Source organism: Balaenoptera acutorostrata, chromosome 14, assembly GCF_949987535.1.
Source record: "Balaenoptera acutorostrata chromosome 14, mBalAcu1.1, whole genome shotgun sequence".
In the NCBI taxonomy this organism is placed as follows: domain Eukaryota; kingdom Metazoa; phylum Chordata; class Mammalia; order Artiodactyla; family Balaenopteridae; genus Balaenoptera; species Balaenoptera acutorostrata.
The window spans coordinates 26,220,743-26,247,855 of NC_080077.1; the positions used below are offsets into that span (position 1 = coordinate 26,220,743).

General features: G+C 39.4%; 1 protein-coding gene across 4 annotated transcripts in view; it reads right to left on the reverse strand.

The window, feature by feature from the left end:
• ARFGEF3 (ARFGEF family member 3) overlaps positions 1–27,113 on the reverse strand; it is a 206,982-nt gene that overhangs the window by 83,457 nt on the left and 96,412 nt on the right. For 3 of the 4 annotated variants that reach the window (XM_007190936.2, XM_007190934.2, XM_057528070.1), the window contains exons 6-11: positions 24,702–24,824; positions 21,365–21,407; positions 19,133–19,211; positions 12,843–12,947; positions 11,625–11,958; positions 365–477 (exon numbers count right to left, since the gene is read on the reverse strand). In XM_007190936.2, coding sequence (XP_007190998.2) covers positions 365–477; positions 11,625–11,958; positions 12,843–12,947; positions 19,133–19,211; positions 21,365–21,407; positions 24,702–24,824 — 797 coding nt within the window. The remainder of the gene's footprint in view (positions 1–364; positions 478–11,624; positions 11,959–12,842; positions 12,948–19,132; positions 19,212–21,364; positions 21,408–24,701; positions 24,825–27,113) is intronic. The other variant, XM_007190935.2, reaches the window with a different exon arrangement.

Consider the following 27,113-nt stretch of genomic DNA (forward strand, 5'->3'; position numbering starts at 1 on the left):
ATGCATGTGACTATAACTATTACAAATCAGATAAGATTCCATTTCCTAGAGGGGCTATATGTAAAGGAATCATATAGCTACAGTACTGTAAATCAAACAGTTTTTCCCTAAAATAACCCCTTGAAGAATTTTTGGACATTTCATTTGGTACACTTTTTTCTTGAAGTCAATATGAAAATATGGGAAGTTATATGATTCTAATAAATTGAGATGAGACTTCTCCTATGGCCTGCAGGTACATTATTAGTCTCATTTCATATAATATAGATTCAAACAATTTCAGGGATTTGGAAACAACGTTAAGAATATTCAGAGAAGCAGTCTTCACCAATCAATACAGACCCCAAATGAGAATGCATCTTACAGTTTGAGAAGATCCAGATGAGACTTTCTTTTTGAAATTGATCTTTTTTTGGATTCGGGTTCAGTGGAGCTGGGTCCTGCCAAATCACAGAGACGCTGTGGGCTCCCAAGTAGCTTTAAGAATAAGGAAAAAAGAATAACAGAAAAGTGAATATCATTAAAAAAAAAGCGAAAGAACCATGAGATCAAAATAAACATGTACATTCTCTATTGCATGATACAGTGTAAGGAGAAACACAACTATTTGGAATTCAAATCTTAATAAATCTGACCTAGGTGTTCTTGACTTGGAATGTACATTGGGTTCCTGGCTCCCCAGTTCAGGACTGGCTTAGACAAAGAGTATCTCCTGAGGGATTGTTTCAAAATTTTTTATAGCACAGAACCAAAAAGCACCTGCATCTATGTTCTTTAGTAAGACTGGTCTGTAATTTAACTTTCTGATCCTCTCCCTGTCTTATTTTGCTATCAAACTGGCTAGCTTCAAAAACTGGGGTGAGAAACCAGTTCCCTTTCTATTCCCTGGAAAAGTTCATGTATTATTAGAACGAACCCATTCTTTGAATGTTGGTATACCTTGTTTCTAAAGCTGTATGGGGCCACTAATTTTTTTTTCTTAATGGAAAGATTTTAACTACTGATTCAATTTCTTTAAAGATGATAGGACTACTTAGGTCCTCGATTTCTTTTTGAACCAATTTTTTAAAGGTTGTGTTATTTCCTAGGGATTTATCTATTTTATCTAAGTTTTCAAATTTACTGGCCTAAAGGTGCCTTACTATCTTCCTTAATTTCTTTAATATTTGCAACATCTATGGTTATATGCTTTTTTCCCCATTCTTACTTCTATTTATTTGTTTTTACCTATTCTAGAATTTTCAATTGTTTTTGCCAGGAGTTCTTCGATTTCCTTAGTCTTTTCAGAGTCCTGGTGTTTTTCACTTTATTAATTCACTGTATTACATTTGCTTTTTATCACATCAGTACTTACTGCTTTTATGCTTATTTTTCCTCCTTTCTACTTTTTTGAATTTAATCTTCTCTTCCTTTCCAAACTACCTAAGTTGGAGAATTAGAACATTAACTTTAGGCTTTCTGTTTTTTTGATGTAAGTCATTGAAACTATAAATATCCTTCTATGCACTGTTTTGGCTGTATCTCACAAGTCTTCATGTATAGAATTTTCATAATTTTTCAGTTCAAACTAATTTTTATTTCCATATGGTAGGCGTCTGTACAGAAAATTTCAATTTGAGACTAAGAAAGACTGATTAATTAAGTATAGTGAAGCAGACATCCTACTGCTATGTCCATTATTTTCAAAGTGACTTATACTTGCAAGAAAATGTATATCAAGTAGAAAAAGTTACATGTTTTTCTCTTTCCATATTTCTTTCTTCTGCCAGAAATTGGGAACCTCTGCTCTCTTGGAGGCACAAAGATGAAGCTTCCACTTTTTTTCTTTGACATCAAAAAAGGAGTGATAATGCCAGAGGTCAAGGCAGTCTCTCTCTTTCTCTCCCCCTCTCTCCCTCTGCCTGCCTGCCAGGCCCGCAGCCAAGTGAAGTGGCTACGCCTCTGGACCTCTAGCTGTCCCATCTCTTGTTAGAAGGACAAGTGCATTTCAGGGCCACAGGAGTGGGAAATCTCACTTTCTCTTGGGATCCCATTATATTCCCTAATCCAACTTTACCAGTAATAAATTAGATGACATATTTTAATTCTCACATTCATCTTGTGTTTATTTCTCAGGTGCTTCAGAACCTGGAGCAAAAGGAGACTGAGTGGTTAGGCTTCTGAGTACTCTCAACAAATACTTAAAGAAAAGCAAGACATGTTTAACCTCAGCTTCTTCCGGTGGGAATGAGGAACGTGGTGTCAGGGGCTAGGGTGTCACAGGTCTGATAAAGACTAGGGCTTCCTTCTAAAGCCGAAACGCGGGAGAGAGAAAAGGAAGCAAGGTGTTCTTTTGGATGATGGAATGTTTTGGGGGGGAAAGTAGAAGCAAAAAAGAAAATGTACTTTGAAAAGCAAAATGTCCTGTATGCCTTTGATTAATAGGCACAGAACACACATGGCGGAGTGACAAATTAGAGAGAGAACAGGGAAATAACACACCGGGCGTTCAAACTCCAAAAGGGTAAACAAACATCCTGGGCGCCCAGTGGTTTTCTCTGTGTGCATAAGCCCTGCACATCTTGGTTTCTAGGTTACCAACCTTCCCAAACTATTGGTATCGCCACAGTAAGTGGAGGCAATGCTTCTGAGAACAATGTGGCCCACGTGAGTCTGCCATGCTCCGCGGGGCAGCACGGCCTGGACGTGCTCCCCTGGTGTCACTTCCAGCCTCGCCCTGCAAACTGACCTTGGGAAGCTAGCAAATCTATGAAAAGGGGAAACCACAACTAATTTCCTTTGCAGTACTGAAGAAGTTGTTATTGAAAGTACACTGAGAACTACACACCTTGTAGGCAAAGTATTTACTTGGCATTCGGCTATCAAGTGGCTCTACTGTGGGCAATAATCACTCCAGTGCCTGTCAGCTCTGAGGGAGAAAGAAGGGATGCTGCTGCTTCAAAACACCCTCTTGGCAGATATTCTGTCTTCGGGTTTCTCCGTCATTCAGTCAAAATGTACACTTACTCTCATTCAAGCACTGTAGTGTCAGGTACCAGGGGAAACACACAAAAACAATGTACACAAAACTATACTTAGGGAGACGAGAAGCTTGTTCCACATTGTACTGTGAAGCAGTCAGTGTGATGAGACATATAATCAATTGCTAAACGGTGGGATGGGATTTACAAAAGAGCGAAATCAATGGCCTGAGGAAGCAGAGCCATAAAGAAAGAGGATTTTAACAGAGAGGCAGCTGTAATTAGAACATCTGGGTTTATGTTTTAGTCATACTGCTCACAAGGACTCTGGACAAGTAAACCTCTCCTCATGTAGCCTCAGTTTCCCAATCTGGAAAATGGGCATAATATTATATCCCTAAAGGAGTTTGTAAACAAGCTAATATGAAGTGCCAGCAGTGTCTGCCTAGCTTATTGTGATCAACCACGTAAATGGGTGAAGTGGAAGTGTGGCCAATGGGCATAGAACAGGGGGAGCTAGAATAGAAGCAGGAAAGTAGAAATTGAACAAAGCAGGGTCAGTTAGATGGAATGAGGGTCCATCCTGGGAAATGACGGAACATGAGAATGATGACAGATCTGGAAACTGGGCAGAGTATTTCAGACTTGATGGGAGAGGCAATAGGCACCATTAAAGAGTGGGAAATTAACAGTGGCGATTTACGAACATAAGTCCAGGAAAATAAAAGGAAGAAAAAGACAGGCAGGAGACAAGGAAACCAGGTCGAATGGTGCACTGCTTCAGGCAGGAGGTGATGAGGACCAGCTGTTTTCAGCCTCTGTATGTTTTTCTCTTCCTCAGGGTAGCAATAAGTTTACCAGATATTTGTTTATCACTTTAAAGACTCACAAAGTACTTATACAAACTTTACTGCACTTTGAACTGACAATCTTTGGAATACTGCCACTATGTACAGAAAATAAAAAGGTAAGTTCAGAGTTAAAGGATTTAGCTACTATAACCTAGCTGATAAGTGAAAGAGAGAGGATTCATACCTTGACTCAGACCCAGGTTCATTAAAGGGGTAGATGAACAGTGCTAGGAAAGGAGTCCCTAGAATCATCTGCATTGTAATATGAAAATCAAGTCCAGTGAGAAGTGTGTGTAGGGAAGACCTTAGGCTTAGGGTCAGATGGAGATCTGCACTCTTTCTCTTTCTTTTGACCCTGGGCAAATCATTTGACCCCTTGAAGTCTTCGTTTCTTTGTGGAAGGGAAAACTCCTTTTCCCTGGCTTCATGTTTCTATGTGCTGGAACATCCAGTGGAATAAAATTCTGGGTATTCTCCCTTTCACTTCTTCCCAGTGGAGGGAGAGTGGCTGATCTGACTGGTGAATTTAGAAGAGATGAGCATGTGTGGTGGCCCCTCCCACTCTCCTCTTCCTGGAGATCCGCCTATTCAAAGAAAGCCCACCCCTGCTCCTCCAGGCTACAAGTTTCATAGGGGAGGGGCAGGTCCCTGGGGGAGGGCTGTCTGGGCGGTGCCAAAGTCATCCAGTCTCTTTGGACTCCAAAGCTGTATTGTGTTCACCAACCTAGCAGTGATCAGATATCAAAACTGACCCTTTGATCTCACTGCCTGAAGCTCTGTTGGGGAAAAGTAATGTTCGTCATTGGTATACCACCAGACAAAGTTATTCTGAATATTAAAGATAATGTATGTGAAATGCCTGGCATTAAGTAGGTAAGAAAAGATGGTCATTATTACGGTGGGCTCATAGATTTTCTTAATCAGTAATTAAACCTGGATTGCTCCTTCATTTCTGGAAATGCTGGGCAAGAACTTTCCATTATTGATTAGAGTCAAATATCAAGAAAACAACATCAACAAGCAATTCAAATTAAGCTTTTTAGAAACTGGTGAGTAGCAAATATTGCTCAAGGGAATTTGGGGGATTTTTTTGGTGTTAGGTACCAAAAACCAGTGTGATTTGACCTTCATGAACAAGTTCACAGGTACAAAAATGTTGATCGCTTTCCTCTTTGGTTGAGAAGAAAGCAGAGAAATCCTTGTTTGAAGTATCTTCAAAATAACTCCAATCCCTTCTCAAAACCATGGGACAGCTATTTAGGCTGGATGACTTTTGCCTCATGATGTATGGGAGGAATAAGGCGTAAGAATAAATGGGGAACAGGATCCCTTTTAGCAATCAGAGATGGGTAAAGCTCTTTTTGGGATAATGTACAACCTGAGTATAAAATCATTTTGAAATCCAATTCTGGCAAAAGTGAATAAACATATACATCTGTGGGGGTGTCCGGAGTTTGGAGAAAAAGCTACAAAGATAAAGTACACCAGCAATGGTATACTGATGCCCTATAATCAAAGTCTACATTTTTGTCAGCACTTAAAAAATTTACAAGAATCTATACACTGATTGGTTCAACACGGCAGAGTAGAAGGACGTGCTCTCACGCCCTCTTGCGACAACACTGGAATCACAACTAAATGCTGAACAATAATCGACAGGAAGACACTGGAACTCACCAAAAATGATACCCCACATCCAAAGACAAAGGAGAAGCCACAATGAGACGGCAGGAGGCCCGCAATCACAATAAAATCAAATCCCATAACTGCTGGGTGGGTGACTCACAAACTGGAGAACAATTATACCACAGAAGTCCACCCACTGGAGTGAAGGTTCTAAGCCCCACATAAGGCTTCCGAACCTGGGAGTCTGGCAATGGGAGGAGGAACTCCTAGAGAATCAGACTTTGAAGGCTAGCGGGATTTGACTGCAGGACTTGCACAGGACTGGGAGAAACAGAGACTCCACTCTTGGAGGGCACACACAAAGTAGTCTGCGCATCGGGACCCGGGAGAAGGAGCAGTAACCCCATAGGAGACTGAACCAGACCTACTTGCTAGTGTTGGAGGGTCTCCTGCAGAGGCGGGGGGTGGCTGTGTCTCACCGTGAGGACAAGGACACTGGCAGCAGAAGTTCTGGGAAGTACTCCTTGGCGAGAGTCTTCCCAGAGTCCGCCATTAGCCCCACCAAAGAGCCCAGGTAGGCTCCAGTGTTTGGTTGCCTCAGGCCAAACAACCAACAGGGAGGGAACCCAGCCCCACCCATCAGCAGACAAGCAGATTAAAGTTCTACTGAGCTCTGTCCACCAGAGCAACAGCCAGCTCTACCCACCACCAGTCCCTCCCATCAGGAAACTTGCACAAGCCTCTTAGATAGCCTCATCCACCAGAGGGCAGACAGCAGAAGCAAGAAGAACTACAATCCTGCAGCCTGCGGAAAAAAAACCACATTCACAGAAAGACAGACAAAATGAAAAGGCACAGGGCTATGTACCATATGAAGGAACAAGATAAAACCCCAGAAAAACAACTAAATGAAGTGGAGATAGGCAACCTTCCAGAAAAAGAATTCAGAATAATGATAGTGAAGATGATCCAGGACCTCGGAAAAAGAATGGAGGCAAAGATCGAGAAGATGCAAACATGTTTAATAAAGACCTAGAAGAATTAAAGAACAAACAAACAGAGATGAACAATACAATAACTGAAATGAAAACTACACTAGAAGGAATCAATACCACAATAACTGAGGCAGAAGAACGGATAAGTGACCTGGAAGACAGAACGGTGGAATTCACTGTTGCGGAACACATTAAAGAAAAAAGAATAAAAGAAATGAAGACAGCCTAAGAGACCTCTGGGACAACATTAAATGCAACAACATTCACATTATAGGGGTCCCAGAAGGAGAAGAGAGAGAGAAAGGACCCGAGAAAACATTTGAAGAGATTATAGTCAAAAACTTCCCTAACATGGGAAAGGAAATAGCCACCCAAGTCCAGGAAGCGCAGAGAGTCCCATACAGAATAAACCCAAGGAGAAACACACCGAGATACACAGTAATCAAATTGGCAAAAATTAAAGACAAAGAAAAATTATTGAAAGCAGCAAGGGAAAAACGATAAATAACATACAAGGGAATGCCCATAAGGTTAACAGCTGATTTCTCAGCAGAAACTCTATAAGCCAGAAGGGAGAGGCATGATTTACTTAAAGTGATGAAAGGGAAGAACCTAGAACCAAGATTACTCTACCTGGCAAGGATCTCATTGGATCCTTGAGAGATCCTCAAGGATCTCTCATTCAATGGAGAAATCCAAAGCTTTACAGACAAGCAAAAGCTAAGAGAATTCAGCCCCACCAAACCAGCCCTACAACAAATGCTAAAGGAACTTCCCTAAGTGGGAAACACAAGAGAAGAAAAGGACCTACAAAAACAAACCCAAAACAATTAACAAAATAGTCACAGGAACATACATATGGATAATTACTGTAAACATGAATGGATTAAATGCTCCAACCAAAAGACTCAGGCTTGCTGAATGGATACAAAAACAAGACCCATATATATGCTGTCTACAAGAGACCCACTTCAGACCTAGGGACACATACAGACTGAAAGTGAGGGGATGGAAAAAGATATTCCATGCAAATGGAAATCAAGACAGCTGGAGTAGCAATTCTCATATCAGATAAAATAGACTTTAAAATAAAGAATGTTACAAGAGACAAGGAAGGACACTACATAATGATCAAGGGATCAATCCAAGAAGAAGATATAACAATTATAAATATATATGCATCCAACATAGGAGCACCTCAATACATAAGGCAACTGCTAACAGCTATAAAAGAGGAAATCGACGGTAACACAATAATAGTGGGGGACTTTAACACCTCACTTACACCAATGGACATATCTTCCAGACAGAAAATTAAAAAGGAAACACAAGCTTTAAATGACACAATAGACCAGATAGATTTAACTGATATTTATAGGACATTCCATCTAAAAACAGCAGATTACAACTTCTTCTCAAGGACACAAGGAACATTCTCCAGGATGGATCACATCTTGGGTCACAAATCAAGCCTCAGTAAATTTAAGAAAATTAAAATCATACTAGGCATCTTTTCTGAACACAACACTATGTCTTTTTCCACAGCGAATAATGTAAAAAACACAAACACATGGAGGCTAAATAATACGTTACTAAATAACCAAGAGATCACTGAAGAAATCAAAGAGGAAATCAAAAAAACCTAGAGACAACTGACAATGAAAACACGATGATACAAAACCTATGGGATGCGCAAAAGCAATTCTAAGAGGGAAGTTTATAGCTATACAAGCCTACCTCAAGAAACAAGAAAAATCTCAAATAAACAATCTAACGTTACACCTAAAGGAACTACAGAAAGAAGAACAAACAAAACCCAAAGTTGGGAGAAGGAAAGAAATCAGAAAGATCAGAGCAGAAATAAATGAAATAGAAACAAAGAAAACAATAGCAAATATCAATACAAATAAAAGATGGTTCTTTGAGAAGATAAACAAAATTGATAAACCATTAGCCAGACTCATCAAGAAAAAGAGGGAGAGGACTCAAATCAATAATATGAGAAATGAAAAAGGAGAAGTTACAACAGACACCCCAGAAATACAAAGCATCCTAAGAGACTACTACAAGCAACTCTATGCCAATAAAATGGACAACCTGGAAGAAATGGACAAATTCTTAGAAAGATATAACCTTCCAAGACTGAACCAGGAAGAAACAGAAAATAAGAACAGACCAATCACAAGTATGAAATTGAAACTGTGATTAAAAATAGTCCAACAAACAAAAGTCCAGGACCAGATGGCTTCACAGGTGAATTCTATCAAACATTTAGAGAAGAGCTAACACCCATCCTTCTGAAACTCTTCCAAAAAAACTGCAGAGGAAGGAACACTCCCAAACTCATTCTATGAGGCCACCATCACCCTGATACCAAAACCAGACAAAGATACTACAAAAAAAGAAAATTACAGACCAATATCACTGAAGAATATAGAGGCAAAAACCTTCAACAAAATACTGGCAAACAGAATCCAACAACACATTAAAAGGATCATATACCATGATCAAGTGGGATTTATTCCAGGGATGGAAGGATTCTTTAATATATGCAAATCAATCAATGTGATACACCATATTAACAAATTGAAGAAGAAAAACCATATGATCATCTCAATAGATGCAGAAAAAGCTTTTGACAAAATTCAACACCAATTTATGATAAAAACTCTCCAGAAAGTGGGCACAGAGGGAACCTACCTCAACATAATAAAGGCCATATATGACAAACCCACAGCAAACATCCTCCTCAATGGTGAAAAACTGAAACCATTTCCTCTAAGATCAGGAACAAGACAAGGATGTCCACTCTCACCACTATTATTCAACATAGTTTTGGAAGTCCTAGCCACAGCAATCAGAGAAGAAAAAGAAATAAAAGGAACACAAATTGCAAAAGAAGAAGTAAAACTGTCACTGTTTGCAGATGACATGATACTATACATAGAGAATCCAAAAGATGCCACTAGAAAACTACTAGAGCTAATCCATGAATTTGGTAAAGTTGCAGGATACAAAATTAATGCACAGAAATCTCTTGCATTCCTATATACTAATGATGAAAAATTCGAAAGAGAAATTAAGGAAACACTCCCATTTACCATTGCAACAAAAAGAATAAAATACCTAGGAATAAACCTACCTAGGGAGACAAAAGACCTGTATGCAGAAAACTATAAGACACTGATGAAAGAAATTAAAGATGATACAAACAGATGGAGAGATATACCATGTTCTTGGATTGGAAGAATCAATATTGTGAAAATGACTATACTACCCAAAGCAATCTACAGATTCAATGCAATCCCTATCAAATTACCAAAGGCATTTTTTACAGAACTAGAACAAAAAATCTTAAAATTTGTATGGAGACACAAAAGACCCCAAATAGCCAAAGCAGTCTTGAGGGAAAAAAGCAGAGCTGGAGGAATCAGACTCCCTGATTTCAGACTATACTACAAAGCTACAGTAATCAAGGTAATATCGTACTAGCACAAAAACAGAAATATAGATCAATGGAACAGGATAGAAAGCCCAGAGATAAACCCACGCACCTGTGGTCAACTAATCTATGACAAAGGAGGCAAGGATACACAATGGAGAAAAGACAGTCTCTTCAATAAGTGGTGCTGGGAAAACTGGACAGCTACATGTAAAAGATTGAAATTAGAACATTCCCTAACACCATACACAAAAATAAACTCAAAATGGATTAGAGATCTAAATGTAAGACCAGACACTATAAAACTCTTAGAGGAAAACATAGGAAGATCACTCTTTGACATAAATCACAGCAAGATGTTTTTTGATCCACCTCCTAGAGTAATGGAAATAAAAGAAAAATAAACAAATGGGACCTAATGAAACTTCAAAGCTTTTGCACAGCAAAGGAAACCATAAACAAGACGAAAAGACAACCCTCAGAATGGGAGAAAATATTTGCAAATGAAGCAACGGACAAAGGATTAATCTCCAAAATATATAAACAGCTCATGCAGCTCAGTATTAAAAAAACATACAACCCAATCCAGAAATGCACAGAAGACCTAAATAGACATTTCTCCAAAGAATACATACAGATGGCCAAGAAGCATATGAAAAGCTGCTCAACATCACTAATTATTAGAGAAATGCAAATCAAAACTACAATGAGGTATTACCTCACACCAGTCAGAATGGGCATCATCAGCAAATCTACAAACAACAAATGCTAGAGAGGGTGTGGAGAAAAGGGAACCCTCTTGCACTGTTGGTGGGAATGTAAATTGTTACAGCCACTATGGAGAACAGTAAGGAGGTTCCTTAAAAAGCTAAAAATAGAACTACCATATGACCCAGCAACCCCATTACTGGGCATATACCCAGAGAAAACCATAATTCAAAAAGACACATGCACCCCAATGTTCATTGCAGCACTATTTACAATAGCCAGGTCATGGAAACAACCTAAATGCCCATCAACAGACGAATGGATAAAGAAGATGTGGTACATAGATACAATGGAATATTACTCAGCCATAGAAAGGAACGAAATTGGGTCATTTGTAGAAACGCGTATGGAGCTAGAGACTGTCATACAGAGTGAAGTAAGTCTGAAAGAGAAAAACAAATATCGTATATTAACGCATATATGTGGAACCTAGAAAAATGGTACAGATGAACCGGTTTGCAGGGCAGAAATAGAGACAGAGATGTAGAGAACAAATGTATGGACCCCAAGGGGGGGAAAGCGGCAGCGGGTGTGGGTGGTGGTGGGATGAATTGGGAGATTGGGACTGACATGTATACACTGATGTGTATAAACTGGATGACTAATAAGAACCTGCTGTATAAAAAAATAAATAAAATAAAATTCAAAAAAACCCAAAAAACAAAAAACATATCCATCTGCACAGACAGTACCTGAGGGAGCAAAATGAAAGCTCAGCCTGGGGTCCAGTCAGGTGCATGTAGTTAAAATTATCAAATGGCTTTGCTTCCATGCCCACTTATCAACACCCCCTTATCCCAACTCCCAACACATACACACACAGCCTCCAGTGCTAAAGATACCATTTGTTACTGGATACTGTACAGAAAGAATTAAGTTCCAGCAGGCGACTGACAAACATTTTCTAAGTACTTCCTTTGTGCAAGACACGATGCTCAGCCCCTGTTGGCAGACCTGGTGGCATCCTTCACTGCCTCCCTACCTCTTTCATTATTTTGATGGCTTCCACCCGGTGCTGGGGTGGGGGATAAAGCAGCACGCGGTGATAGAGCGACTGCAGCACGGGCTTCATGGAGTCCAATGACCCCACCAGCCGGACCAGCTCAGCTGCGATGTAATAGATGGTCCGAGCCACGGGCCCACTGAGGGCTGGGGCGGTGGAGGAGCAGCCTGATCCCCGGCCGTGGTCAGAAACCCCTGGGGACGCAGAGTCCGATTCGATGCTGGTACTCGTGTTGCTGCTATGAGCAGAGGTGATGGTTTTGTCATGAATTGGATTCCCCAGGATCACGATGAGAGCAGGGCAAAGATTTTTCCTGAGAAGAGACGAGAAGAAAGAAAAGTTTCCCTACAAGCCGAATGATAAAATATGAATACTATCCGGAGGGTAAATACCAGGTGCCTTAAAAATGACACATAAGAGTTGGGCTCTTTACTGCTCCTTCTTCTGGCTACCTTCTGCCCCAGCGTTCCCTGACTCTCCATCACTCCTGTGGATATCAACAGAATAATTCAAGCCTTATAATTCAAGCTGGGGTTAACTACATAAAATATCAAGAGAAGCATGAGAAATCATCTTATGTGAGGAAAATGGACTCAAAATGCTAACTGACTTAGTTATAAAGTTTCATTTTACTATAAATAACAAAGTTATTTATACTCCTCATTTGGGAAGTTAATTTAAAATTCTGACACATATCATATACATAGCATTCGACTTTCTCCCTGTCAATAAGCCCAGGAACCCAGAGCAGCTAGCTGGCTGCCTGAGGGCCCTGTCACTTGTGTGAATCTCTGACTGTGATTAAGAGACTAGTATTCAGGCTGAGATGGAGAAAGTACCAGGGTGAGGCTGAGAATAAGGTCCAGTTTTGGCGAAGGTGAATTGCCTCGCCTGTGCAACTCTCTGGTGCCTTTATATGATTTAGAACATAGGCTCTCATGATCCTATGACGTAAACAAAATGCAAGAGGGCCTTGGGAGGCATAGTTTGTTACAATAATTATCGCTTTCTCTCTGTAGCTTCGTCTGGTGCATATAAGCAAAGCGATCTCCTTACTTTCCCTCTAATCCGTTTACACATAGATGAAATGACCGGTGAGGCATGGATGCCCTGGGAAGGGACCCGCAGACCCAGCTAGAGGGAGCGAGTCCCGCAGGTCGGTGTGGAGCAGGGGTCGGCATCACGATGAGCACTCACCAGATGAGGTCTGTGAAGCCTCTGTGCAGCTGCATGGAGGAGGAGGAGCTGCTGAGCACGGACAGAACGCACTCCAGGTACAGAAGCTGCAGCTGCTGACCGTCACTGCAGAGGGACAGAACCAACATACAAATGCACACAGAGTAAAGGTAAAATTAAAGAGGTGACGTGTGGAAAACACTTGGGAAAATGTTAGGTATCATACATAGGGTGTTAATTTTTGGGTAGGGGGCGTTGGTAGTGTTATGGGTTGACTTGTGCCCCCCCGCTTTCATATGCTGAGGTCCTAACCCCTGGCACCTCAGAAATGGTCTTATTTGGAGTTGGGACCTTACACAGGTAACCAAGTTAAAGTGAAGTTACATGGGTAGATCCTAATCCAATACGACTGGTGTCCTTATAAAACAGGGAAATTAGGACACAGAGATACACATGGAAGGAAGACAATGTGAAGAGACATGCAGAGAAGACGGTCGCCTACAAGCCAAAGAGTGAGGCCTCCCAGCCCTGAGAAGGAACCAACTCTGCTGACATCATGATCTCCAATCTCCAGCCTCCAGAAGCGCGAGACAATACATTTCTGTTGTTAAAGCCGCTCAGTTTGTGGTACTTTGTTATGGCGGCCCCAACAAACTAATACAGTTAGGATGATTTTTCTGTAATAAACTTTACTTTTTAGAACAGTTTTAGATTTACAGAAAAACTGAATATGGTATGGAAAGTGACCATATTTTACCCACCCCTGCACGTTGTTTATCCGGGTAAAGATGTTATTAACATCTTACCGTTAATGAACAAATTAACAGCTACCATTAATGAACAAATATTGATATATTGACTAAAGTCCAGTTTATTCCAGAAATATTAATTTTTAATGTTTAATTGTCTAAATATGTTTCATATGTTTTATTGTACCATGATATCTTTTAGATGATTAATACTTTACTAACTTGCATTTGGCTTTTCTTCTTTATTTTTTTGAAAACAGCATGTTTTTTCAACGGACAAATTATTTTTCTCATAATTATTACTATGGGGTTCCTCAATAGAACCAGATTAAAAAAAACCAGATAAGTTGATGGGATGCACATTTTTATACCTGGATTAAGTTTTCTGCCTAATCCACCAGAAAGTATTAAAATCCAGGTGGGTGGTCTTTCTGACCAATCACTTGACTCATTATTAAGAAAAATAATTATTAAATGCCCTTATTGAAAAATGTCTCTTTATCTTTCAAACTGTCAGTCGAACGTCACAAAACTAAAATAACTATAAACAATAAAGAGTCTCAGTTCCTGAAATCACTGGAAATAAACCCAGAGAAAAGCTACAAGCAGTCAAGTTTCCTATGAGTACATATCAGCAAAGCGTGCTGCAGCAATATGGCAACCCAAAGGCATCAGACTGGGTAACAGAGAGAGCTCATTGCCAAGGAAACTGGCCTGGGAGTCTCCTTGGAGACTGAATGTGGCAGCTTTTCTGTGGGCTGCTGCAGTCTGGAAAAATGAGTACTCGTGGCCTGGCACGAGTCATGTCATTAGAGGAGCACCTTCCAGGCATGCCCCTCACTAGATACACACGTGTGTGTGCACAGTGTGTACATTTCATATTGGTCTGACTACAGACAGACGAATCTGTGAGATGCACAGGGCAGAAGGGAGCCTAGAAACTAGCCGACTCTTTCAACACACACTAGGGAACATCTGCCTACTTAGGAGGGCTGTGAGTCGCTTTGTCTGGCCTTTTGTTGGAACAGGTTGAGCACCTGCTGGTCTCACTCTCCGCTTGTCTCTGGACTTCCTCCCGGGCCCACGATCCACAGAGAACAACTCTGGTGGGTGGCCCAGTGGTCCGTGAAGGAGCAGCAGTGCAGCGCTGGCAGGGTTACTGTGACAGCAACCTGGCAGCACATCCTCCATTTCTGGAGTTCTTAAAATTTTGTTTCGCTTTGAACTATTTTGATTTTGCCTCCCTTAGAAACAGATTCAAATTTAGTTAGAAAAAGGAGGGAGGGAGTTAACTGCATAAGGAGTGGAATGGAATTAGAATACACGGTATGAAGGCTCAGCCTCGCCTCATTGATTCCAAGATGCCTCAGGATAGATTCCTCTCCGACATTCTGTACTGAGAAGAGAGGGAAGTGGGGAGAGGGTGGTGGGAAACCAACAGGCAGAGAATGAAAAAATATCTTTCTAATCCCAGTTATCCTTCCAAAAATTCTTGGATTTAAACAGCATCATGTAACTCAACTTGCCTAATATAGAGCTCTATTAATACCGCATCTCCGAGGCATGTGAGTTAACCTGTGTGCCTGAATGCATTTTCTGATTTCTCCTGAGAGACTGAACATATCATGAGTACATACCCCTACAGAGCTAAGACCTGTGAGGTATATCGGCATTGATTTTGGGAATGGATGTTGGGTGGGAAGTAATGATCGCGGTGTGATTTCAGAGGAAGAATCTACTTAGAAGGTAGGAGAGGTGTCAAGTTTAGCCAATGGAAATAAAAGGAGTTAAAGTAGTAAAATCAGAAGAAACTATATAGATGTGAAAATTTAAGGAGAATTAACAGAACCACCAGAGCGAGAGCAGCCAAGGGCATGGTATTATCTGACCAGGGTGTGTTAAACGTCTCCCAGTGAAGCTGCACTAAGCCTGCTGCACCCCAGCTTCTGCAGTAATAGAACCCCCACCTTAGGGCAATGGAACCATGATGGGAAAGGCCATAACCAAACAAGGAGAAGAGTCTCCAGAGGCAGAATTATGATAAGGAAATTGCTTTGAAAAAACAAGCAAGACTATGAGAATCCTATAAAAATCATTAAGCTCTATAACAATATGCCTAAAGCCATCTTTGATCCAATGTCCAATGAGAAATCCTAGAAAACCATATACATGCCACATGAGTTATTTTTTTTTTTCCATTTAAAGCCTATCCCTGAATCATATGGTTTAGAAACGTTTTCATTTTTTCAGTGACTGATAGAAATGTATGACCTTTAGCTTCTAATACACATATGTGAGCATCTATAATGTATGTTTGTGCATTGTATTTTCCCAACAACCTTCAGTCAAATTTCTAATTTAAGAAACTCAGTGTTCCTAAATGTATCACAAACTAGAATTAGCACTGATAATTCTGAAAGCAAGCAAGCTATTTTAGAGCTAATATTTATCAAATATTTATTATGTGCTGTGCAGTAAAAAAAAAAAAAAAAATTCCACTTATACCGGTACTTCCTAGAAGATATCGATATGAGTGTCTTTAATAATAATTATACAATAAGCGTAACTTTGGGCTGTTTAAGGTAAGCCAAGTTATATGGTTGTCCTACAGGTAGGGGTTCCTGTAGGTGACATTAGAGCCATCCAGGTTTTAAAGAACCATGAACTGAATGAACCCCAGATGCCAGGCAGGTCCTTACTAGACTTTGCTAAAGGCTCTTTCTGGACCAATGAACAGTGGTATCATTTATAGACCTACAAACTTGTTCTAACTTCTCCTGATGGCTATTTTAAAATTATTAATGGCATAATTACCATGAACTATTATTAGCACTTTTGTAGCACTTAAAAATTTTAGATTTTTCCCTTAGCAAACTACTCAGAAAAAAAGAGTTTAATTTATTAGTTTTCCCTTGTCAGCACAGTAATGAACATAGCCTTTATGTTTTTCAAAATTTCGGTGGTCTTTGTTTTATTCCCCGACAAGGCTAAGACCTGAAGGGGTGGGCCAAGAAGAAGAATCCTTGACAGCTGGCAATAGCCAGCTTGCTAGTTGCTACCAGCCAGCTGTGTGTTCCCCTGGGGAACAGAAACAACTGCACAGAATGTTAACATCAGATGAGGACTCTCCACAATGATGATGTAACAAGATGAAAGCCAATCGACAATCACATCTGAACAGAAATTTTAAAAAAAATCTGTACAATTACAAAAATGACCAAATATTATCCTCCCCTGTAAGTGACTCCTCCTGCTTCTCCAGTGACAACTCTGGCTCCCATCTGGCCCTCTTGTCAGCTAGATGAAAACTAGGATGCTCAATGCTAGAATTGCCCCTTGCTTTCTGACAGTACCCAGTCCTTGAACAGAACCCCCCAATTCCTTTAATCCGCACCAAATTACCTAACTCAGGTTCAAATCCTATAACAATTCCTAACATCCACCCTTTTACTGGATGTCCTATCGTTCCCATAGTGTACAGGCTCCCCTACTGCAGCAAGTTAATAACCCTAATTCTGTTAACCTCAGATGTTCCTGGTGATCTTGGGGTGGTGGGCACTGACAGTCTTTTAGGTTAATTTTCTCATTCAATCCTTACAAAAACCCTAACATACTTTATATTACTAATATTATATATATTACTATATTATAATGATCATAATGCAAATTTAAAATATTTTGAATAAGAATCATTAAGCATGTCAATATTAAAATTATATTATGAATATAACATTATAATGTTATTTTATTATAAATATTATTATAATATATATTATTAATATAAAATAATATAACGTGATAATAATAATTAATTATAGGATCAATAAGCTTAGGGTGGTTGAGCTCTTTGCCCAAAGTCAAGAGCTAGTAAGGGGCCTAACAGGGGTTTTAACCCAGGTAATCCAACAAAGATAATGCAGTTGAGCCAATAGTAATTAAACTATGATTGTCTCTCAGGAGAAAACAAGCCAATGAGAAGCAAATTCCAGCTCTGATCTAACAGCTGGCTCTGCCAAGATGGAGAGGAATTGGGCAGGGGTGGTGAGAAGTTAGCACTGGAAGAGATCTAAACCCCGGGCATGGATGGGTAGAGTGAATATATAACCTATCCCAGCCTGGACACTGTTGAGAGTAAAGAAGGGTGATTGTAATCATACACAACAGGCATAACCTGGGACTGTCCCAAGGAAATCAGGTAGCACGGGGTCCCTAGAGATGGGGTCACCGTGGCTGGTGTTAGAGACTGCAGGTTAGGATGATCATCTGAAACCCAGCCCTACTGCTCCAACTCTCCATGGTCAGGAAGGCGGGACCTGAGTGGGGCACGGGAGCAGCCAGGTACATTCCATGTACATTGCCCCCGAGGGAAAAATAATGCCCATACCTGCAGCCTGCCTAGGGTCCTGGGGTGGGAGAAACTTGAGGGTGGGGTGTGGAAGAAGTTAAGTGCTATTTTGTTTTGGTTTGTAGTACCTATTTATTAAATAAGTCTCTTCATTTTTTAAGTGCCTGATACAAATTGAGCTTAATTTGGTCAAAATATGCAGGTGACCTGGAGGAATGATAGATAAATTGAAGTAGAGACTATTGGGCAACAATTTTTAAGAGTAGTTTTAAGCCTAGCTTAAAAATAATCCTGAGTTTATGAAGAAACAAAAACAACAACAAATTTCTGCAATGTTTCCAGCAAAGTGAGAGAGCTCATTCATGTCTGCAACTGGACTGTTTCTCGCAGCTCATTACCATATATAAAATTCTACAAGCAAAAGTTTTCTGAATTATCAATTACTCTAGTTACCAGTAAACAATAGTTTAATGTGTCTTTCCCAACTCAGAGGGCACTTCAGAATCCTACCATGTTGTAGAATGTTGCAGTTAATTATAATATGTAGCTGGTAGCGACTTTCAGCTCACCTTGGCAAGTCTGGCTTTTTTATGATTTGGCTTTACTACAGATGCAGAAGTTATCAACTTACTGCATGGAGAGTTGGAGCAGTGGACGTCACAAATGAACTAATATCACTGATTAAACTGTCATGCAAATAAATGAAAAGTATATAAAAATCAGAATAACACGTTCTTTTTAAAGATAGGTGTGTGAGCTCACAGGCTCAGGAGATGTTAGAAGAAATAGAAAAGATCACACAGCCCAACCTGGCCATTCAGCAGAGGAGGAAGGTGCAACAGCTGGATGAGAAGGCTCATCTGGAGTCACAGACCTGGGACACGCCAGGTTAGGACTAGCCCTCGTATCAACTAGCTCTTAGCCAACATTTTTTCCACTCACCTCCATGCTCGAGGGATTAACTCTTCTGCAAGGTACTGTTTTCCCTTTTTCTCATCAGAAAATTACATCCTTCAGTAATCGTATTTGGTCATGTGGGCTTGCCCAAGATCACTGAACACATGTCTCAGGAAAGACAGTGAACTGCTCAGTGAATACCAACGGGGTGGCGGGAACCACTGTCCCTATGCTCTGCAACTTTAAGTGATGCTGCAGGCAAAAGTTACTTCAGAAATAGTCCGTTAACGAATCAGAGCACCAGTGTTGAAGGCACTTACTTGATGGCAGCTTGGAGCTTCTCACACAGAACAGTGAGCACAGAGACAAGGTCATCACAGAGGGACTCTACTGTTGACCCTTCAAACAGAGGAGGTGACAGGCATTAGACATCGGCAGGGGGCACTACAGGCTTCCTCAACAGTCCTTCCCATCTTCTGCTTTTGATACTTTCAGGACTGGAAAGATGATTTTCAGATGCTGAGCCTTCCTCAGGTCACCAAAAGGGTCACAGAAAAGAATTAAAGGACCGATTATCCCATCAGTCCTTTCCAAAGTAAAACACTCAAGACAGTCCAGGAAGGAAATAATAGACTATTTATTATAAGTAAAATTCATTCACACTTAACAAAAAAGATTTGGTTAATTTAAGGAACAACACAATTGATAACAATTTTCTCAATATTTAGGCCAGCAGACTATACATGTATCCCTCATTCTGACCTCTTGAATTTCTGGGTCTCCTGAGCCGACTTGAGCTGTATCCCAGAGAGATAAAATATGGTGGCATTGAAGAAAGATGGGCTTTTCATACTAGTAAACTAGGGAAAGGAGGCAAAATAAGTTAGTCACCATCTTCACCTATTTTAGCTATTTGTCCAGCATCCTCAGGGTACATGGCCTTCATTGTTAAAGGAGCAACAGCCAAGGTCAGAAAAAATTTTCCTTTCAAACGTGTTTGTGTCCAGAATCTAGCAACAAAACTCCCACAGAAGCACTGAAGTGTATTGGAAAAAGGCTGAAATTTGGAATCTGTTCAAGTACTGGTCCGCAGTTTGCTAACTGTGTGAGCTTGGGTAAGCTTCAGTTTGGCCTTCGGCAAGATGCGATAAATAATAACGAAGTCCCAGCACTGTTGGGCCAAGTGAAGTAACAAGTGGAAGCATTTGTTTTTTTCTTTTTTTTTTTTAAATAAAAACCTGTGGAGAGCTGTACAAATGTGCCCAAGTGTTTGATGGATGTATATAATGAATGAATGAATGAATGAATGACCATGAGGTCAGAGAAGATGGAGAAAAAATGGCAAGAGTGTAAGAAGGAAAATAAAAATAAAATTGGAGGAGGGCAAGGGAATGAGAAATGGCTGATCCTCAGAATTTAATATTTTAAATGCAGGAACAAATTGAGAAATGATAAAGTACAATGATAAAAGATAGTTTAAAATAAATAAAACCCATAAGTAGTCTTGAAACTTAATTTTAGGTAAATTTCAAATGAGTCCATCAATTTTTTTACTGATACAGATTTTAAAGATGCATCCTTAACCAAGAGGACTTTGACCTCTTTTTTTAGTTTATAAAATCATCCTACGTTAAAGGAAGACATTATGGGAACTGCAATAGCCAAAAGAGGAAGAGACTGGTGGAAAATCTTGGAGCATACCACTGAGAGCTTCAAAAGGTGAAAGGATGTTGCAGCCCAAGAATGCAGGAAGATGTGACTACAACAACATGCTCATGTGATGCTTTAGAAAATGACTTAAAGCAGTCATTTTTCTGTCATTTATTCTTTTTCTCCTAACTGTGGCTGTTTAGCTACTTCTTTCTCTCCGTTTCATTCCCTGTCTTTTTCATCTTCTCTCTACCCCGCCCCCCCTTTCCCCATTATTAACCGGCAAAAATATCAAAGAAAAGCAGATTTTTTTCAACATTTTAAAAATGACTGAATAAAATTCAAAATAAAAATTATATTTCAGTATTTCAATCAGATAATTTGAATTCTTCATATCTCTTTCAGAAAACAATACCATCAAACATTTTTAAGAAGTCAAAGTGCTTGTCTGTTGTACGTGGACCTTTATTTTTTCCTGTCCTGTGGGTCAGAATGAAAGTTCCTTACCTTGATTTCATCTGCTATTGAAACTGGGCTGTCTGCCCTTCCCTGTGAGGTGACTCACTTTTCATATCAAAAACTCGGTGTTTCACAAATACCCTTCAGGTGAAATAATGAACCTGACTTCATGAAGAGTGACGTAACTACAAAAACTAGCTTCCAGCAGGAAGGTGTGTGAAGAGTTAATTTCCTTGACACAGCTGGAGCAGGGACAAGTATGGTTGGCAGAGGGTGTAGGAACAGAAGGAAACAACGGCTGACTAAAGCTAAGCAGAGCCTCCAAGGAGAATGGGGAACTAACCCGAAAGCTTTTACTCAGTGTTACATCCCCACTCCAAGCATGTAGTAGGTGTTCTTACACCAGCTTTTTAAACTGAATGTGCAAAAATCAAATCCAATACCTTGACTCCTGAATTCCTGCGGGACATCCGGGTTTTCAATTATCTAGTAAGGGAGACACACACAGGACAATTAGGAGATTCAGGCAAGAAAAATCCCGACTGTTCAACAACGAAAGTTCTAGGAAACAAAGTGTCATCTGAGTGCTCTGGGCTCTGCTAACTTACCTAGGCGCACCCTCCGGCTCTTGATAGCATTTCATTACTCATGGTACTTATGAAAAGGCTATGATGTCTGAACTGAGGTATCAGTTCCAAAAATAATTCATTCAAGAGTCCACAACCCCCTGGAAGTTTAAGCCCCACGGTGCACTTGATCATTCCAGGATGCTGCAGGGCTATGACCTGAGGCAATACCTGCCTAAACAGGTGCGTTCTCTTTGCACAAAAAACAATTTGTCCCCAGGTCACAGACTGCACTCTGACTGGCACCTAATGAATACAGATTCTTAATCGTAAGAAGAATCAGGTTCCTGGACTTCAACATACAGGTCCAAGATGACTGTGGGTCAGAAGCACCAGATTCCTAATTGATGGGGGAGTGTATTAACTTCCGACTGTCTGACCAGACCGACCCTCTAGGCCATCTCTAGGTAGATCTAGAACTATCAGGGTAGAGACAGAACCTGGAGGGAAGGGAGAATAGGAAGGAGAAGACATTTACTGGTAGTAAGATTATTTTTCCCGTGGTAGGGATAATTCAGTGACTACTGAGCTGCGAGCAGGAAGGCAACCCTTCAGTCTCCCCACCTCTTAGCATTGGGAGATAAACAGAAGGCATTTCCATGCCAATTAACTATCAGATATAAATACCATAGCACTGATCATTTTTAAACTTGTTACAGGCATGTATTTCTACTCTTCTCTGTTCATAAATTTGCAAGCTCAGCAACTTCTACAGTGTTTTGGGAAATGCTATGTTAGTGCCTACAGCTCAGCACATGGATAAATATTAAGTTCAGAACAACATTTTCCGGAGGAAATCCATCTGAATCATTTTTATGGATAGGAGAACCACTACCACCTATGCCCCAAATATTTACATGTGGCATTTTTTTCTTTTTAAAATGAGTAACAACAATTTAACAATGGCTTTTGTCATCGAAATAATTCAATAATAAAGCTCGATAATAACTCAGGGTTTCTGAGGCTACAAAATCAAACTGAGTAATCTGCCTTGGCAGTAGGGGTGGGGAGGGGCTAGACATTAAGTTGAAGATACATTTCGTGCTAAGCTTTTGGCATTCTAGATTTATTTTCTTTCCACTGTATTTAAGTCTTTCTAATTCTGAGATGGCCCGTGATGTCTTTCCAGTGATGGGTCATGCTAAGCACTATACACATCTTCTGCAAGTAATGCTAAGTGTCCCATGGGAGAACATGCAGCCTACTTAGAGTGAGTCTCACCATTCCTAGGGACCACTCCCCTTTAATAGCTTTTTAAAAAATAACCATTCCTAGGTGGCAAAACTTATGTCTCCCTCTACTAAACATCGTAAGTGCTTCAAATATTAGCATCCTGAGAATCATGTTTTTCTGGGACACAAAAACATCTCCAGGGATCTCATGAGTAATAGAAAGGAAATTAACAGGAAACACTAATTTTCTATCTCATTTGGGATCTTGCCTCCGGATGGGGTGAGTCCAGATGGTCAGTGATGAGGGGGACCAGAAGGTTGACTAGCCACACAGTACTTAGGACAGAGGCAGACAACCCTCTAGTTTTATCCAGACCTCTACAACTATACCTGTCACCATTGTTACAGAAGAGCAAGATAAGCTAAAAAGCTGAGTCGTTTTACTTAAAACCCCCAATTCTCCTACTTAAAAATTTAAAAATATAACGAAATAAACTATCATAAGTGAAATCACTTTGAAACTACAAAGTTTCATTTAAATGCTTTACCTTAAAACATTAGTGTTATAGTATTTCCCATCGTGTTGCCATTTAGCAAGGATGGAACATGATCATATACTAGTATCAGGACTCTCAACATCTTAGCTTTGTTTCCATTAAGAAACTTTTTTCTCTTAATGCTTTCTGCTTATAGATTTGAATTTCTTTTAAACTAATATATCTATACCATCATATGCAAAACCTTAGTATAAATGAAATAGTTTTTAACAAAGAGTAAGCTAATATAATAAAAATATCTCAAGTTTAAATGATTTTTAATAAAAACTTGGGCTTTAGATATAGCAAACAGAGAAGAAAATCAGTATTTGTTTTTTCAGATTAGTGGATTTTAAAAAAAACAAAAAACAAAAAAACACCGGCTGCCAGACTGCATATTAATAACCTGGATTGGGAGTCAGTGAGGAGACTAGGGCTTTTGTTCTGGCTCTTTCACTGATACGCTCATTAATTTTAGATTTCAATTTCATCTCTCTGGGCTTCATCTTCCCCAGCTGTTTTTCTGAGGAATAAAAGAACTTGACCAGATAATCTCTAAGGTTTCACTCAACGCCATGATTTTCTAAAAATTAGAAAAGAATTGAAGTTAAAAATTAGAAATGAACTCTTCATTTCTGTAAAATTAATTTCTGAGATATTTTGGATTGCCATTGAGATTTCCTATTCTAAAAAATAACTAATAAAGTGTTCATTTCAGAATACTTCTTGCAGATTTTAAAAGAAGTTTAATCTGAATTATTAGAGGCATTTTTTTTTTTTAAAGAACACCGATTTTGAAGAGGAATCATCTCCTCAATCAACATTCCCAGGAGATAACATATACAAGAAGCTGATTACATTTACATTTTTCCCAGGAATGCTCATTTTAGACAATCTACTCAAGTTTAGAGCAAAAAGCTCGAGTGGGCTTTGATGACAGAGAGAAGACAAATTCAGCTTTTCCCTGATGGTACCAGCAGGTGAAGGAAACCTCCTGCCCCAGCCTTTTATTTCACAAACAGAAACATATACACCAAGCCTCAAAGCATGTAATTAATTAACTGCCAGTAATTTTTCTTAATTCTGAATTTACTTCTGTTTGTTAATACATCACAATATTTTTATATAAAATTGTTCAATCTGAGATGTTTAAAACATGATTTTAAAAGAAAAGTGAATTTTAAATTAATGACTAAAAAAATGACCGAAACCATAAGGAAAAATAACTCTCCAAGCTTTGGAGTGAAACAGGCAAAGATACATTTAAAGAGTTTAATTTATATAAATAAATGTTCTTCTGAACCAAGCCAGCCCTTCCTAATGTTTCAGTAGGAAGCAGCCCTGGCAGGGGGAGGGGAAGGCATATAGGACGTGGGACACTTAGCATGCGGTTACACAGAGACACTGGCAAGACCGGAATGAACGTGTGGGTACCGAGAGGCTCACCGTATTCTCCTGCCTTTGTCGTAACTGTAAAGTCAAGTCACTCAGCATTTGACTGAGAGTTGCCCGCACAGCAGTGTTTATACTACGCTGGTGACAGCTACATATGTATGTTTCAATGCACACCTGGTAAAGAAATAAGACAGCAACATACACGATCTGTAGATATCAGTTCATTACCAACATGCTTTGGAATTAATTGGAGAGGATGTTAAATCTCTCTTAAATAGAAAGTCAGCCTGATTTAAGACTAGTTGTCAATGAGTACTACTAAATATGTATTTTAAATCCCTGGGAATTTGCTTTTAATCATATAGGAAAAGTAATCTTTCCCTAAAGATTATCACTCTTAGAAGCTTATTATTCTGAGCATAACGAAAGAACGCAAATTAGTGATTTTTAGATATGCCAAATAATTCTACCTAGAACAAACTCAGGTGGCTAGAAATTAATCAGGAAAAGTTCTCTCCATGGCAAAACAGGAACAGAATTTAACTCCTGAGTTATGAAGTGTGGGGAAAGGGTTAATGAAACCCTTTCTCCTCTATAAACAAGTTTGACCTTGGATTAAGTCTCCAGCTGTGTTCTTTTGGAAACCTGATAAAAGTGGGACAGTTAGCTGTGTTACTAGGCAGCATGGCTTAGGGTAAAAATGTCCCCCGATTACTAAGCTGCATCTGAATTCGGAGAGCTGTGAACGAACTATAAAAACCTGGTGAGAAGTTTCCCTGGGTGACTGTTGTCATTGATCACACCCTCTGGGACCTCTGCCAGCTGAGCTCATGCAGTTGTTACAGATTATTGGTTCCTACATAGTTGAAACCTGGGGATCCTAAGCCAAGGTGACTCTGTACCCACAAAGGTGGCTCTCATCTTCTTGCTCCTAAGCTGACATTTGAGAGCCAGCAACTAGCCTCTGGACTGCAGCAAGGACTCCTGTGAAAGATAAATGCCTGCCGTTGCCCTACTTCTGTTTCCTGTCCTATATCCTGCTAAGTGAACATAACTCCAGTTGTGGTCTAGTTGGGTCATGTGAGTCTGAATGTCTAGCTGAACATGAGAAGACTTCCTGATGGCTGCTGCATGAAGAAGTCCCAATTTTTTGGGGAAAAAAAAAATCTCTCATTTGATGGTGATGTTGATGTTAAATGGCATGACTTTTCAGATTTTACTGCCTCTAATTCTTTTGGAAGCTATAGGAATGGGCATTAACAATAAATGCATGCTTTAAATTTGCCCACTTTTTCCTCTCCATAAGATATGTTATCCTTTCCATTTTCCAAGCATATTTAGTCCCACAAAAAGAAAAAAAGGGGGATTTAATGTACCTAAATTATTTTTCTAGGAGTAACTCCAAGACTATCTACAATGAAAATACAGGACTCTCACCCAAATGGCAAATTTAATTTGATGATTGATAACTGAAAGAAGAGAGAAACTAAATGTTAACCTTTGTTGCTGCTACTGCTTAAGCTAGACCTTTCTGCCGGGCCTCACTGTAATAACCTTTTTGGTATAATTAACTAGGTAAAAGTAAATATTTTCTAACAGTTTAATTTATCTCCTATTGAATGCTTAATATTCCAAACGAGCATTGAAAACTCAACAGTGTATTTGGAAGTTGGCTTAGATTAATTCATTTTAAGTTAAAAAATAAGAGCAAGTTCCAAAATATTTGTTTTTCAAACTACCATTTAGGGTATATCAGTTTTAAATTCATTTTCTTAAACAATCGTGGATTATAATGGACCTGAAGGTACAATTTATACATACTTAGAAAAAAACATGTTTTAATCTTGAAAGGCTTTTACTTTTGCATGTGATGAAATAGTTTAAAAACTGTGAAAATACATCTGAGTGAGGTATTTCACTTTGATGAAATCAAATTCTCCACAGTGTAATTAGGCACACTCGTACTATTTATACCTTAGGATTTAACAGTTTTCTTTAAATCTCATACTCTCCCAAGAAACCTTTATAACTGTTGATCTTTAAGATCTCTAAGCTCTGGCATTAGAAATTTAAGGGGGAATTTTAAGCCTTAGATGCACTAAACATGAAGAGTAGCTATCTGGAGAGCTGAACTATACACTTAACATAAACATGATTTTCCTGAATACTGAGAGCCATCTATATCCTCCCTTAAAAAACTCTTATCAGTCCCTTTAGACCCAAGAAAGAAAGCACACATGAAGAACTGGATTTGAAGCAACACAAACAGTGCTGTAAACAGATGAACTTCACAAGTAACAAATGTATTTCTTTGATTTTTAATGTTACCACCATTTTTAATGTTTAGGTGCTATTACTACACGTACAACACTGGAAATGACTTATTCCAAGAGGCGTTTTATTAAGGGAAAAGATAGGCATGTTTAGTCTGCTTAAAAAAAAAAAGATTAATCTAAGGAGCTC